The sequence below is a fragment of the Juglans microcarpa x Juglans regia genome, chromosome 3D (assembly GCF_004785595.1).
Source record: "Juglans microcarpa x Juglans regia isolate MS1-56 chromosome 3D, Jm3101_v1.0, whole genome shotgun sequence".
Classification (NCBI taxonomy): domain Eukaryota; kingdom Viridiplantae; phylum Streptophyta; class Magnoliopsida; order Fagales; family Juglandaceae; genus Juglans; species Juglans microcarpa x Juglans regia.
The window spans coordinates 26,227,560-26,243,500 of NC_054598.1; the positions used below are offsets into that span (position 1 = coordinate 26,227,560).

At 38.3% G+C, this 15,941-nt stretch overlaps 2 protein-coding genes across 2 annotated transcripts; one reads left to right on the forward strand and one right to left on the reverse strand.

The window, feature by feature from the left end:
* Positions 1-5,006: 5,006 nt before the first annotated feature.
* LOC121256538 (zinc finger protein VAR3, chloroplastic-like) lies at positions 5,007-11,678 on the forward strand. Its single transcript, XM_041157379.1, has 7 exons — positions 5,007-5,551; positions 9,553-9,670; positions 9,869-10,129; positions 10,192-10,214; positions 10,361-10,492; positions 10,563-10,661; positions 10,779-11,678. Exons 1-7 carry the CDS (start codon positions 5,037-5,039, stop codon positions 11,437-11,439), a joined length of 1,809 nt encoding a protein of 602 aa, XP_041013313.1. The 5' UTR covers positions 5,007-5,036; the 3' UTR covers positions 11,440-11,678.
* Positions 11,679-11,797: 119 nt separating this feature from the next.
* LOC121256537 (serine carboxypeptidase-like 50) lies at positions 11,798-13,397 on the reverse strand. Its single transcript, XM_041157378.1, has one exon. The coding sequence runs from the start codon at positions 13,322-13,324 to the stop codon at positions 11,969-11,971; it is 1,356 nt and encodes a 451-aa protein (XP_041013312.1). The 5' UTR covers positions 13,325-13,397; the 3' UTR covers positions 11,798-11,968.
* Between the last annotated feature and the right edge of the window lie 2,544 nt (positions 13,398-15,941).

Below are 15,941 nucleotides of genomic sequence, written 5' to 3' on the forward strand. Positions count from 1 at the left end.
AGAGAAAGAATGAAGAAGAAATGAAAGAATGAAGAAGAAAATACTATGTCTGCAATGGAAAATTAGCAAGATGCTAGGGGTAAGAAACAAGTCTTAGCATCTGATTTTGATATATCAACGGAGTCTATTAATCAATCCTGCCAAGGGAAATAAGGTTTCTAAGTTGGAACTACCGAGGTCTTGGCAACCCTCAGATAGTTAAAAACCTTAGCCTTTTGTTAAGGTCCACAAGCCTAGCCTTTTGTTTCTCATGGAAACTAAAACGCATAAGAAGAACTTAGAAGCTTTAAAAATGAAGTTGGGTTTTAACTGTTTATTTTTAGTTGGAGGTGTTGCAAGAAGTGGAGGTATGGTCTTGTTATGGGCAGAAGATGTTCAGTTTAGAATAAGCACCTACTCACATAGACACATAAAACATGGGTGGTTCAAACAGAATCAGAGTGGATGCTAACCTACTTTTATGGTAATCCTGAAATAGAAAAGAAGCAAGAAGGGTAGGGTATTTTGAGGCATCTCAATCTTCTCAAGCCTGAAAGATGGCTATGTATAGGAGATTTTAATGAAATTTTACACCATAATGAGGAGTATAGAAGGGCAAGAAGGGATGAAAAATAGATAGATGCATTCAAGAATGTTTTATAGGAGTGCTAGTTGAAGGACTTGGGTTTTATCCAAGATAATTACACTTGATCCAACAATAGACAGGATCATTCTTTCACCAAAGAAAGGCTTGACAGAGCCACAACAATTTCTAAGTGGTGTAAAGCTTTTGGTGGGGGAGAGGTACAAGGTTTGGCATCATTTATTTCTGATCATAGTCTTATTTTGATGACGGTAGAGCAACATAATAATTGGACTGGGAAATCAATTCTAATTTGTAGATATGAAGATAGTCGGTCTCTTTTCACATAATGTGAAGTGGTTATCACTAATACTTAGCAAATGCATGAGAGAACCAGTGAAGGCCTAACAAAGATTAGCAAAAAACTTGAGGGTTGCTTGCAGGTTTTGAAGCATTGGAGTTACATAAAGGAGTTTAACTCTCGATCCAATATAAAGTAGAAAAGAAAATCACTTCAAGCATTACAACAATCTGTTATAGCAAAATCAGTGCAGCAACTTCGAGGTTTACAATAAGAAATAGATAACCAGCTGGAAAGAGAACATGTAAAATGGAAACAAAGGGCAAAATAGAATTGGCTACAGAAAGAGGATAGAAACATAAGATTCTATCACCTATGTGCAACTCAGAAAAAGAAAAGGAACAACATATCCAAGATCATTGATGAAACTGGAAGGACCCTTTCAGATCCCAAGCAGATTAGGGATGCTTTTACTAAATATTTCAAAGGGTTATTTGCAACCTTTAGTCCTGAACATATGGAAGACTCTCTAAAGACAGTCACAAGAAAGGTTACTCAGGAAATGAATGAAGCTCTCTTGGCAACTTTCAGAAAAGAAGAGATTGAAGAGGCTATCTTTCAAATGGGACCACATAAAGCACTTGGTTCAGATGGATATAGGGCTTGCTTTTATCAAAAATATTGGTTTTTTTTTTTTTTTGGGGGGGGGGGGGGGGGGGATGAGGTAAGTGAGGCCATCCTTGCTTTTTTAAATTCTGATCAAGACATGGAGGACATCAATTTCACCTATTTAGTGTTGATTCCAAAATGTAGTAATCTAGTGAACATTACTGACTATAAACCTATTAGTCTATGTAATGTTCTCTACAAGATCATCACTAAATTCATGGCCAACAAGTTCAAACAGATCCTCCCATCTATAATTTCTCAAAACGATTGTGCATTTGGCTAATATCTGACATCACATATGGCTGCCTATAAAATTTTGCATGCTTTGAGAACCAAGATAAAGGGACAAAAGGGCTACATGGAGTTGGAATTGGATATGAGCAAGGCCTATGGTAGAATTGAGTAGTAATTTCTAAAAGAGGCTATGCTAAAGGTTTGATGCTAGGTGGACTGACCTTATTTTGAGGTGTATCACTTCTTCCTCTTTTTCAGTTTTATTAAATGGAGTTCCTCAAGAATGTTCTAAACCCACTAGGAGACTTAGACAAGGTTGTCCTTTGTCTCCTTTCCTATTTATCATATGTGCTGAGGTGCTAACAGAACAGCTAAAGGAAGTAGAATAGAAAGGCAAAATCTCAGGGGTTCCAATTGCTAAGGGTGAGATTAAGATGATTCACTTGTTCTTTGCTGATGATAGTTTGTTATTCTATCGAGCAAATTTGCAAGAGTGGGTCAATTAAATTAGATCCTACACTGTTATAAGCAGGCCTCAGGACAAAGACTCGACAGGAAAAAGACCTCCTTATATTTCAGCAACAACACAAAGCAATAAACAAAAAATTACATACTACAAGTTGCAAGTATGAGAGCCTTATCAAACATGGAGAAAGATTTGGGGTTGCCATATGTTATAGGAAGGTCAAACTCCATAGCTTTTCAAGGAACAGTTGAAAAAGTGAGTAAGAAAATTGAGAATTGGAAGGTCAAATTTCTCTCACAAGCTGGTAAGGATATCCTAATCAAGACTGTTGTCCAGGCCATCCCTACATACAGTATGAGTGTGTTCCTACTTCCAAAAATTTTATGCAACAAGTTGAACTCACTTATGTCTAATTTCTGGTGGGGCATTCAAGACAAAGCTGCAAAGATTCACTAGAAAAACTAGGAATGTTTTAGCAAAAGCAAAGCAGTTGGGGGGCTTAGTTTCAAAGATTTAGTGACCTTCAATTCTACTCTACTAGCTAAATAGGTATGGAGAATTCTCACTAACTGTACAACCTTAGCAGCTAGAATTCTCAAGGTTGTCTACTTCCCACATTGCTTTATTCTACTGGCAAAAATTGGTTTCACACCTTCTTATACATGGAAAAATATCAGTTCAACTATCAACACAATTAAGGATAGTATGATTTGGAGAATTGAAAATGGAGAAGAGGTTAAGATATGGCAAGACAAGTGGATTCCAAGCAATGAATCTAGCACCATATTGTCTCCTGTGAAGATACTGCCAACAAATGCTAAGGTAGCTAAGCTAATTGATTCTAATACTAGGTGGTGGAATGTTCAGATGCTTAAAGACATTTTGGGAAGAAAAGCTGAGGCAAATTTTAAAAATACCTGTAGCACAGACCAAATCTAAAGATAGATTGGCATGGAAGCATACAACTAATGAGTGTTTCTTAGTCAAGAGTGCCTATCACCTATGTAAGCAGAGGCAAGATTAGAAAAAGGGAAAACTTTTAACAGAAGAAGAGCATATAGAATTATGGAAGCAAATATGGCAAATGCAAACTATAAATGTTGTCAAAGTGTTTATTTGGCGTGCATGTCATGATGCTTTACCTACTAAACAAAATTTATGTAAGAAATTGTAAATGAACCTTCATGTCCAATCTGCCAACAAGTTGAAGAAACTCCATGTCATATCCTTTGGACTTGTCCATCTACACATGATGCATGAATGTTAGGAAGTAAAAATTTTCAAAAAGCTGCAATCACACAAGAAGAGTTTGGAGCCATTTTCATGCAAATGCTTTAGAGAATAGGAACAACTGAAATATGTTTATTTGTAGAAATAACTAGATTTTTGTGGACAAGAAGGAACAAAATGTTATTTGAAGATTTTTTTCTACCCTTCAATTCTGATGAATAGAGCTACACAGGCATATTAGGACTTTCAGCAGGTGCACAACAATCAACTCAATTCGAGACCCTATGATAATCAATTGTGCTCTACTCATTGGGAACCTCCTGGTGCAAATTGGATCAAGATCAATTGGAATGTAGCAATGAGAGAAAGAGACAACATAATTGGAGTTGGGGTGGTAGTTAGAGACTGTGAGTTACTGGCTTCATTTATGCAACCATTACAGTTTTGCTCACAATCTACCATGGCAGAAGCTAGAGGTTTAATATCAGTTGCAAATTTGTATAAAAAAACTTAGTTTGCATAATGTAATATTTGAAAGGGACTCAATTCGGGTTGTAAAGACAGTAAAACAACAAAATGGTATGCTTGGATGGCTTGTGGAGGATGTTTACACTATCTTGGCTAATATAAGTTGGGAGATTAACCATTTAAAGAGGAATGCAAATCAAGTGGCTCACCAGTTAGCACAACAAGCATTTCACCAGAGTTGTGAGATTATTGAAATTGATCTCATCAACCCATGTATAATAACTCAAGTCATGGCTCAATGTCATAGACAAGGTTCTTGGTCTAATGCAATGGCTGTAAGCCATGTTAATGTAATGGTTGTAGGCCAAAGTAATGTAATGGTTGTAGGTCATAACAATGTAATGGTTGTAGGCCACAGTAATGTTTGATGCAATGAAGGTTTGAAGTTTAAAAAGAAAAGTGGGATTCGGCTTAACATTTAAGTTGGGCTTACTTTTAGATTAAATAAAAAATTTTAGGCCAAAATCTCTATTTTTACAGAAAATACTCAAGGAATTTAATGTATATTACCAAATGTTAAATTTATGATTAGCCTATAGTATTATGGAGTCTATTTTATTAAGTTAATATTTCCATTGTTTTTATTTTATTAGATTTTGATAAAATTATTATGTTATACTTTACATAGAAAATTAAGAAATGTGTTGTGTTTTAAAAAATATTACTATCTATTAATCTTAGTATAATTGATATTTATTAGATTATTTCTATGGTATGATTTTAAAATTAATTAGAATGTTACGACACACTATCCTAAACATTTAGTGTTTTGTATAGGTGATGATTTGCAAAGTGAAATTTTGAAAACAGTGCAATTCGATTCTTCTTTTGTCTATTTTTATCATTTTTTTAAAGTATATTCTTAACATCCTTAATTATTAATAAAAAATTAAAAATATTTTTATTACTAAATAAAGTATATTCTTAATATCACTCTCTTAAATACTAAATAAATAAAAAAATTAAATTAAAAAAATTAAAGTATTCAAACAATAATGTTGAGCGATAAAATTCAGGTGCTAAATAGCCTTTTCGAAAATGAAAAGATGGTCCGGTTTGCCAAAAGGATTGAGCCGGCCCTGCCTGATTTTTCCGCCAAAATCAGCCTGAAACTCGCTCCGATGCATAAACTCTCCCCAAGCGGTTGTGGACACCTGTGTTCCTCCCTCAGGAACTTCTTCAAAGGCCACAAAACTCTCTCATCCATTACACTCTTTAGCACTTGCGCCGAAACCGTAGGTCCCAAATCCAAGCTAGAATTCATCATAAACGAAGTTGAAGAGCTCCAATGTTCAAAATCCACCACCCAAATAACCCAAACAGCACCTGAAACCGAAAATTCCTCCATTCTGAGCCTATCCACGAAGCCTGAAAGAATGTCGGTTCAGATTTCGCACCCGTGGCCTGAGTGGGTGGACTTGATGGAATGCTTGTTGAAGAGAGGTTGCATCGAAGGTGGTCGAGCGCCATTTGGAATCGGCGAAGCGGGTGACGCCAAGGAGCGGAACCTTATCCGGACGGCATGCCTCAATTTCGCACGGGATCGGTATGACCTTATACGGTAATGATGGATTATTTCAAGGCTAAGATTTAAAACCCTTGTTAATGTTTTGCTTGTGAATCTGTTTTCCTTTGGATTCAATTCATCCGAGCATTTTGGGATTTAGAGTTTTAATTTTGAAATTTAGTGTGCATGCAACCTGTTTGATTTTGGGTATGTGAGATACATGGTACTTATTAGTACTGTTAATCCGGTGAGGACCCGGATACCAGTGTATACCCGGACCGGACCCGGGGCTGGGACACGATGTAATCCGGGTTTTTAAAACCCAAAAATCTGATACCCGGACTTATGGCAGCATCAGCAGCCTCAAAATCCATATTATGTCGTAATGTCGGAATCTAAGGTCTCGTTTGTTTTCCCAACCATTCTTATCTCATTTCATCTTATCTACATTACAATTTTTTTAAATTCTCATACAAAATAAAATAAACAATTCAATTTTTTCAAATCCTAAAACAAAAATAATATTTAAAAAAAAATTCTAACAATATTTTATTTAACTTTCAACTTTTATCTCAACTAATTTCATCTCATCTTACCTGCGAAAACAAACGAGGCCTAAGAAGGGTCTAGTGGCTGAATAACCGGACATAACCAAGTATACAAGGCTCTCACTTTGGAGTTCGGAAATAACGAAGCACAATCAGTTCCTGTGGAGAAATAGATTCCACCATCTCACCGATCATCCCCCACCTGAACATCCCCACCCTCTCTTAGGCTGCGTTTGGATGTTGAACTGAGTTGAGTTGAAATGATTAAATATTGTTAGAATATTATTTTTTAATATTATTATTATTTTATGATTTGAAAAAATTGAATTGTTTATTATATTTTATGTTGGAATTTGAAAAAATTATAATAATGAATTGAGATGAGTTTGAGATCCAAACAAGCCCTTACACTCCACTCAGATGCAAGACTTGTTCCACCGTCCTGAACCGCTTCTCGTGCACGTGGACTTCGCCTCCAAGATCTGGATCTGCCCCCTCTGCTACCAGCGCAACCACTTCCCTCACTACTCCCTGATCTCCAAGACCAACACACCGGCGAGCTCCATGAGCAGTATAGTATTGTGCAATATTTCCTCCCACAAAATTCTGACCCGCATTTCTGTCATTCTCTGCTCTCGCCTGTGTTTTTGTTCATGTTTGATACTTGCATGATTGATGAGGAGATGATGTTCATCAAATCACTAATAAAGCGTGACATTGGAACAAAGAAACAAGCCAGAAACCTCACTCAAACCAGAATCCCCATAGTGTTTTTAGTACAGATAAAACAAAAAATGAAAGAGCTAGTGTGACTGAAACAGAAGGTGAATGTGTGCAAGAAGGGGAGAGAGAGAGAGAGAGAGATAGAGCCGGTTAAAGTTATAAGTTGCTTGAAGTTTCAAGAAACCAGCAAAAAAAAAAAAAAAACACATCTTCCCGCAAACACCATTTATGAGGTCTACACTCTGCACAATATACACATTCCCATGAAATAGCTAACTAGCCACCATCAAATAAGTAAACAAATAAAATATGCCCTCAAACACCATTTTACGAGGTGTATACTCTTTGCAGAATGTACGCATTGTCCATGAAATAGTTAACCACACAAAGTTACCAATTCACAACCCAAAACAATACGCAAAAAATATGTAATCTGTATTCCTAGAACCCCAATTGGGCCATCACCCACGGATGCTCATCTGATGCCTTAAGATATAAAACCTCGTTTCTTTCATTTTCTCTGCAAAAGCCACAGAGAGATAGAATACATATATTCAATTGTCAGATGTACATATATTTATTATATGCATGTAGGACGAGGGTTGAATCGGGATCTTTGGTGGAGTCGACCATGGACGACACTGCTATCGTAACAAAGCCTAGGAGCTTCCACCCCCTTGCCAAAACGTGAAGAGAATGACATGGTTGACGACGAAGATGAGTGCAACATGGAGGTCTGGGAGACAATTAGCCAGAGCTTTTTCATGAGATTAACGGCAACATGTCCAAGATTCTTTTGTATTTGCTCCTATCTATCAGTCAATTTTCCCAGCATTGTTCGTCAATGGCAACTAGACTTGTTTTAAATCATAACAATTGCAAAATCCAGTACCCAGGTCCCATACCTGTAACCGGCCCGTGTAGGGATGGGTTGGGAGATGTAGTTTCCGGATTGGATTTTCCGGACCTGATAAAATCCGTGCCTGAAAATGCATCTAGAATCTGGTTATCCGGGTTCCGGACCGGATCAGGAAAAACCTGGCCTAGTTGAACAGTTTTAGTACTTATTATATTTTTCTGGAAGATTTTGTGGGAATAGTTTTGTAATAGGTCATGATAGTGTATGACTATTTTCAACGTAATAATGATACTATTGCGTTTGTATAATGTAGCTACAAGGTTTCAATCTTGGAATATTGTAGATATTTTTGCTACTATAGATGACCTGGTACTCCATCCTATCACAAATGACATGTCACTAAAATTCCTTATGTAAGAACTAATTTGTACCGACATGTAACTGACAAGCTGTGATATGATGGGACTATTTCGTGTTTGTACTCCATAGCTACTTAATTATTACTCATCAATATTTTAAATTTGATTTCTGAAGCACTCAAACAAGTGGCTACACTCAACGTTTTCAGGATTATGTGTCTCCCTAGTGTGCATCACATTAATCATACTTTCGACCTATTCTAGTTAGGTGGGGTTGAAGAACACATTTGTCACACATTAGATGGAATATTTACGGTTGCAGAGATTTAGGCTTGAAATGTCTGAACTACAAGAACAAATACTCTAGAACCCCAATTTTGTGATTGATGACTAATGAGAGAATCTCCATTAATATTCCATATTGGCATAGTGGGAGAGTGCCGCCTATTACCCCGAGGAAATATACTTATCAAAAAAAAATTACCCCGAGGAAATATGTAGATGTGATTCAATTCCCAGAGGAAATGTACATTTGGCCTATAGAATAAACATAACCAATTAAGCACAATGTTGTTTCTATGAGCAAATAGTCAAGGTAGGGAATGCTATATGTGCTACTCATTTTTGTTCCTAGTTTTACTTATCAAAAAATTTTTTGTTCCTAGTTCATGTTTATGAGGATAGATAAATGATATGTGATGCATGCAACCTACATGTACACTTCCTTCTAATCCAAGGTAAAGAAGGATGGATATTGAATGTCTTGATAATTCAGTCGTGTCCTTGTATGCTTGGATTGGAAGATAAAATGAATATAAGACTCTTTTAGCTGGACTTCAAAATATATCAAAATAAGAACACAAAGTCATAGGAACCTCCTAGTTGCAAGAGGAGTTATTTGTATTCAGTTATACTAAAGGTGAAAATTTTCCTCTTTAGGTTAAGTTCCTGTGTTCATTTTCCCTTTTAATTAATTTTAATGGTCACGTCAAAACATATGTAAAAGTAAAATCATTGTCGCTAATTGAATTATAGGTCCAGTTCCATCCATTTTTTGTCGAGCCAATTCTCTGTGGCAGTGAGGTGGAAAATCCCTCCCTCAATCTTCAGAGGAGTAAGGATTAGAGAGGAAGAACTTCATACTAATGGAGAAGTGTTTTCCCAAAATAAGTGCCTTAGTTCTTGTTCATATTTTTGGTCCTCAAACCAACATGTCCTCTCTTTCTTTCTATTGCTTGGTAAGTGGATTGTGGGACATGGGGGAGCAGTATTTGCTTTTGACTGATAGAAAGCATCTCTTTTGTTCCTCCTGATTGAACCAGCCAAAAAATCACAATAGAAAAAGTTGTTATTGCTATCGATCAAAAAAGGAAAAAGTTCTTGCCAGGAGAGTAGCAACAGAGACTTCTCTATCTGAAGCAGAGGCTTTGTTGTTGACATCCTCGTAAATTTCTTTTTATTTATAGCATGCGATTGTTATGATAGAATTCTTGGCTTTGTTAAGACTACGAGTCCACTGTCTTGGGTTTTTGCACCCTATTTGTTTCTAAATGCATTTGCTTTCAGGTTCTTGTCCAGGAAGGATATCCAGCTCATTGTAGGGTTCGGATGCCCAACCATAGACAGGAAAGTTGTCAACTCAGGGAAGCGTCTGAGAGCACATGTTGGCATTGATGAAGGAAATGTATGTCCTTTCATTTTCCCAATTTTTACCTCCATGTGAATCGGTGTGATTAAGTTAATAAAGTCAATGTCTTTTATTCCGTAAACTTCAAAATCTTTTATTACTGGTTACTTTGAATCCAACTTATGTTTCTCTTAAAAGATACCAGTATGATCAGTACGCATTTATTACATCTAATATGAATCAAAATTTTAGTAGGTTTGTAGCTCCTGCAATTTAAGGGGAGACTGTGAGAGGGCGTATGTGAAGGCACGTCAAGATGAAAGTGGGCGAACTGTGGATGTCATGCGCATCTTGTTAACGTATGGGCTTGATCGAATTACAGGTACAGTGGAGAACAAGCTAGGTTCAAACAGATTACTTACAGAATCAGTGAGAAGGTTGCTGAAGGAAATGGTAGAATATAGTAGCACCAAGGAACTTGACTCTGATCTACCTAAGGCCACACCCTTGAAAAGAGCCGCATCAGCACAAGACCATTCCAGGCCCCAGAAAAAGCCCACATAAATGTCCCAATGAAGCAAGGAGATTGGATTTGTCCCAAGTAGTTTGATTTCTGCACTTACACTGATTTAAAATCTCTCTCTCTCTCTGTATATATATATATATATATATATATATATATATATATATATATAATATAGATGTATATATTTACAGTGTTTCACCCTTCCTATTTTTTGTTTATAGATGCAGCTTTATTAATTTTGCAAAAAACATCAAGTGCTTGCGTTGTGATGGTTTATTCCATGAAAGACTAAAGCAACTGCGTGAGGTTCAGGATCATCTTCCGTTAAAGAAGGGGGATTGGATATGTGACAAGTAATGGCTTTTAGGTTATATAACTTTGGAAACTTTATGGTTCTTTCTGATTAAGATGATATTTTTACAGATGCAATTTCTTAAATTTTGCCAAGAACACAAGATGTTTGCAATGCAAAGAGAACCCTCCAAAGCGGCAACTTAATCCTGGGGAGTGGGAGTGTGACTCGTAAGTTCTCTTCCTAATGCATTCTCTTTCATTCTTTGAAGTCAGTGCTATTCTTTGAAATGGTTCAGTTTTTCCTCGAATATTTTAAATCGAGTAAGGAATCTGTCATTGTTGAAGGTGTAACTACATCAACTTCAGAAGAAACATCGTATGTTTGAAATGTGACTTCAGACGGCCAAAAGCATTCAATGCTTCAAATCCCTCCAATCAACCTCAACAAGATAATGGAGGCTATTGTAATCAGAGTGAAATGAGTTCTATCAGAGCTAAGGCCAATGTTAACGATCAGGCATCTGTTGGACGAAATAGAAAAAGTCTAGAAATGGGTTCAAATATATGGAGATTTGTGGACGATTCCAGCGATTATGTTAACAAGAGGGAAATGAGTATTGTCAGGGCTAAGGCCAATGTTAACTATCAGGCTTCTGTTGGAAGAAATAGAAAAAGTCGGGAAACTGGCTCAAATATGTGGAGATTTGTGGACGATTCCAACGATTCTGCTTGCTCAAGCGCATGTAACGACGATTCTGGATTTCTAGATTTTCCCATTTCTGGGGGTAAGAGTGATTTGTCTCAAGATGAACAAAGGAGAGAAAGATGGAAGTTGGAGATGCTGCAGAGGAGAAAAGGCACCATAACGGCAAGCCCAGAAGATGATGAATTTAGGTCTGCAAATTTTCCGAGAAAGCTGGATTTCCCTGAATCAACCGATGATGAAGAGCTGGCTGAATGGTTTGGGCATGGGAAGACTGAGAGAAAGGCTTGTTCCACTACCTGATCAATTGCAAGATTGATTGAAGATAAAAGCATTGCCTCCAGAGAACATGGTGATTTCAGGAAACTAGGTGTGCACTACAAGGCAGATTTTCTGGTTAAAAAGTGCCGGTAAAGCCTTGATCCTTCTGCCTTGTTTGTAAAAGCAGGCCAAGATTTTGTGCAGTCCTGGCTTTTGGTGTTTCATGTGTCTGTAACCTATGTGAATTTTGCTGCGCTGTAGTAGCTTTGATTCTGAGGTAATTCCATTTATCGAAAAATGGGGATTCATAAATCTCTCGCACATCATCTTGGAGAATTCTCGCTGGCCAATGCAACGGAAAGAACAACCATTTAAAAAAAGAAAACAGTAACAAAAACCCTACAATAATCAACCGACATTACCATTGGGCGTTGTAAAAATTATAACGTGTGACGACCAAAACATTATTCCAGGATACAAATTACGTTGCTCTTGACATCCCATACACTTGCCCTGATTTGACTAACTGATACTGATACAAGCAATACAACAAGAACAAGAGGAACGATAGTTACATTGAAGATAAGGAATCCTCCCGTTGTTGATACCCAAACAATCCCCTCTCCAAGACCCAGTCTTCTATCATTGCCTGGGAACTAAAAGGCTGGTCGGTAGGCACAAGATGCCCAGCCCCCAACACTACAACATGACTCAAACTCCCCCTATTCCTCACGTACCCAGCAAGCGCCCCACTTACCTTCCAAACCTTCCTCTCTGTCATTAAAAACTCCTCAATTCCATCCCAATTCATCGTTTTCATCCAAGCCTCTGTTGAAACCACACCATCCCTCAAATCAAAATGCCCTTGATACAACAAAACCTTGCTTTTCTTCACCAAAAACTCCACCATATATTTCACACTCTTCATCACATCCTCGTGCAATGCGTTCCCCACAACATCGCTGCATTCCTCAAAAAACACGGATTGGTTCGCTCGCAAGGCCCTCTTTACCTCCTCGTTTTGTAAAAACTGGGTAACCAACTCAGTTTGGTAAGGAACTTTCCTAGTAAAATCATACAAAGTGGCCAATCCTGTCATGTTTTGCAGCAAACGCAAGACCCCATTCCTAGCATTTGTTGCCGCCGTCCAATTCCTTGATTTGGTCAGTCTAACTGCCTCCAATTGCGCCTTCTCCAGCTCACCCTTCTGTTTCTCATCGATCAGACCAGAAAAGTAAGCATTTACAGCATGAGTGGCCACTTGTGTCAGGGGTTCCGTTAATCCGTTTCCGATAGCAACGCCTGCTAAGTTCACCTGCTCCGACACCGGCAACTGAGCATTCTTCTTGAGGATATAGTAACCAATTGCAGGAACATACTTCCCCGCATAGCTCTCACCCGTAATATAAATTGGACGAGACTTAAACTGCGGGTCTAATTGAAGAAAAGAGGTGATTGCAGCAAAAAGATGCTTGGCAACAGTGTATTGACCTCTTGGGATTTCTTCGGGCGTAGAGGCAATACTAAAACCGGTTCCAATCGGATTATCGAGGAAAAGAAGGCCGAATTTGCGGTTCCAAGAACCTAAATTTGGTTCAAGAACAAGGGGGTCGTTCCGGGCTTTGAGAAAGTTTACACGCCAGGGGCCGAGCTCGAGGAAGTTGCCGATCATGGAGGAGCAGCCAGGGCCACCCTGGAGCCAAATAACAAGTGGGGTTTGGGAGAGCGATGAAAAGGGATCCTGGACTTCATAGAAGGCGTAGAAAATGGCGGAACTGGTGGCTGGACTGACGGGGAGGTAGCCTGATTTGGTGGGGAGGGCTTCATCGGGAAAGGAAGGGGGTGAAGCTGGAATTTGGTGGAAGAAGGAGAGAGAGATGAGGAGGAGGAGGAGGAGATTAAGGGCACGGCGGACTGTTGACTCCATTAAGGGTGAGTGAGGAGGCAAGGAAGACAGAGCAGTGGTTGTGGCCCTGTGGGTTGTTAGTGGAGTTGAAAACCTTTTCTTTTTGGGCCCTCAATTCAATCAGCTGAGACAGGAGAGTTTTGGAGGAATCGGATTCGCTAGGGAGTCGCGAACCTTTACCTTCTTCTGGTTATCACGGGCTACTATTGCTTACTTTTAATTATCAAAAAATAAAAAGAATGGACGGGATGTGTTTTAAAAAGTGACGTATGATGGACGATTTTTTTATGAAAAAAATTTATTTATCATTTCTATACATTACATATTTTTTTTTATTATTAAATGTGTGGTAATAGACATAAGTAGAAGAATTCAATAAATTTAAGAATAATAAAATTTAAAACAATTTAAAATTTTTGTTTTAAAAAAAGTGTAGTATATAGTGTATAGTGTGTGAGGATGATGAATAACTAAACTCTTTTTTTTATATAATGTGAATTGCAGGTTTGTAACGAGTATTTATACCTTGAGTCATAACACATAGGATGCACAATTTCTATAACACTTAACCACCACTCAAACTGTCTCTAAGAGGAGCACCTTTTATTATATTTTTCTCTCTCCTCTTGTGAATAGAGGATGAGGTGAAGGTTTAGAGGGGACCATAGGAGATCCTAACGGTTTTGTAGTGGTAGGCAGGTGGTATGTAGTTGGTGTGCAGCGGATAGTAAGGCAGCACACAGTGGTTGTAGTAGGTGAAAGGTTACGGTGACATTACTAGAGCCTAAAAACGTGGTGGTAGAATAGAAAATTTTAAGGGGACTTTGTTCGAGTTGTTAATAGGGTAGGAGGAGGGTCTAGTGCAGAAGGAGAATGAATGAGGTAGAAGAAAAACATGAGAGATTCTACTTGACGGAGGAGGAAGGGGAATCAATAGCTATTAACGAAACTGTTATAGAAGAAATCCAATTTATAGGGAAGTGTAGCTTGGTGAGAAGGGTTTGTATGGAGAGGAGTATTAGAAAGGAAGTGCTAGAGACAACAATGATGAAAGTTTGGAGAGTCAATAAGCCAGTAAAGTTCGTTTAGCTGAGGAATAATGTGTTCCCACTACTTTTGCTAATCATGCAGATAAGTAAAAGGTATGGAGTGGGAGACCATGACTATTTGATTCACATTTGCTAGCACTAAAATTGTTTGAGGAATTCACACCACCTCGAGTTTGAAGTTTGAACATAGGAGGTTCTAGGCCTAAATGCATGATATGCCTCTGGTTTGTATGGATGAAGACGATGGGAAGTAGATAGGAAAGACTATTGGCACGAGAAGACAAATGGGAATGGATGGGGTAGATTTCTAAGAGTTCAAATCAGTTTAAAGCTTCGCAAACCTTTGGCTAGAGGTCAATTTATTATTGTGAAAGGAGAAAAGTTGTGGATTCCTTTAAGGTATGAGAAGTTATCTAGAATATGTTTTGCTTGTGGTTGTTTGGTTCATGAAAGTAAGGGATGTAAGGGGAAAGGAGAAGGGAAGGATCAGTATGGATCGTGGCTGAGGGCTGAGGCTAAATTAGGCTACAAAGTGAAGGAAATAGAGGGTTATAAAGACACCAGAAGGGGAGCTAGCAGTTTTCATACAAATATGGAAGAAGAGGGAGATAAGGAAGGCACTAATAAGGATGGAGGGGAGGAAATCAATGAGGGCATGTTATTTGATATGGTGAGAGGAGAAAATGATGAAGGGGTTGGGGAAAAGTGTAGTGTAGGGCAAGAGGTGGAGGTTGTGAATGATACTCAGGTAGTAGACGTGTTGTATGTGAAGGAAAAATCAAGGGAGGTTAGGAGAGGGGGGGCAGGAGATTGAAGTTGTGTTGGCTGGGAGAGGACCAAAGCTTATTGCAGATGGAAAACCTACAACTAGGAGAGGGTGGAAAAGAAAAGCTAGAGAGAATGGGCAGGTTGATGTTAAAACGGGAGGCTACTTAAATAGAAAAAGTTTGAAAGATGAGGAGGAGGAAGGAGAGGGTGAGAGTGGGAAGCATAAAAAAGGAAGACTGGACAAGGACAAAATAATGGTGGAATTTTACCAAGATTTGGTAGAGGCTATTCAACAACCCTCCCAATCGCAATGAAAATTCTAAGTTGGAACTGTCGAGGGCTTGGGAACCTTCGGATAGTTCAGGACCTCTATCATTTGGTGGTGGAAAAGAGACCTGATATAGTCTTTTAGATGGAGACTAAATTAAGAGAAAAAATGTGTAATCGATTGAAGAAAAAACTAAATTGTGAATGATGTTTCTTGGTGGAGTCAGTAGGGTGGAGGGGTGGATTAGCACTCTTATGGAACAATTTGGTAAATGATGAAGTTATGAACTATACACAGAGGCATATAAATGTGTGGATTTCAGAGGAGGAAAATAAGGGTGGATGGATGCTGACAGGTTATTATGGGCAACCAGAAACTATAAAGAGGGCTGAAGCTTGGGATTTCTTTGAGTCTTTAAGGCCTAAGGGTAATCAAGGGTGGTGTGTAATAGATGATTTTAATGAAATTACAACTCATGATGAGAAGGTGGGGGGAAATCCAAGACAGGAAAAATTGATGGAGAGGTTCAGGATGGCTTTAGAGAAAGGGAATC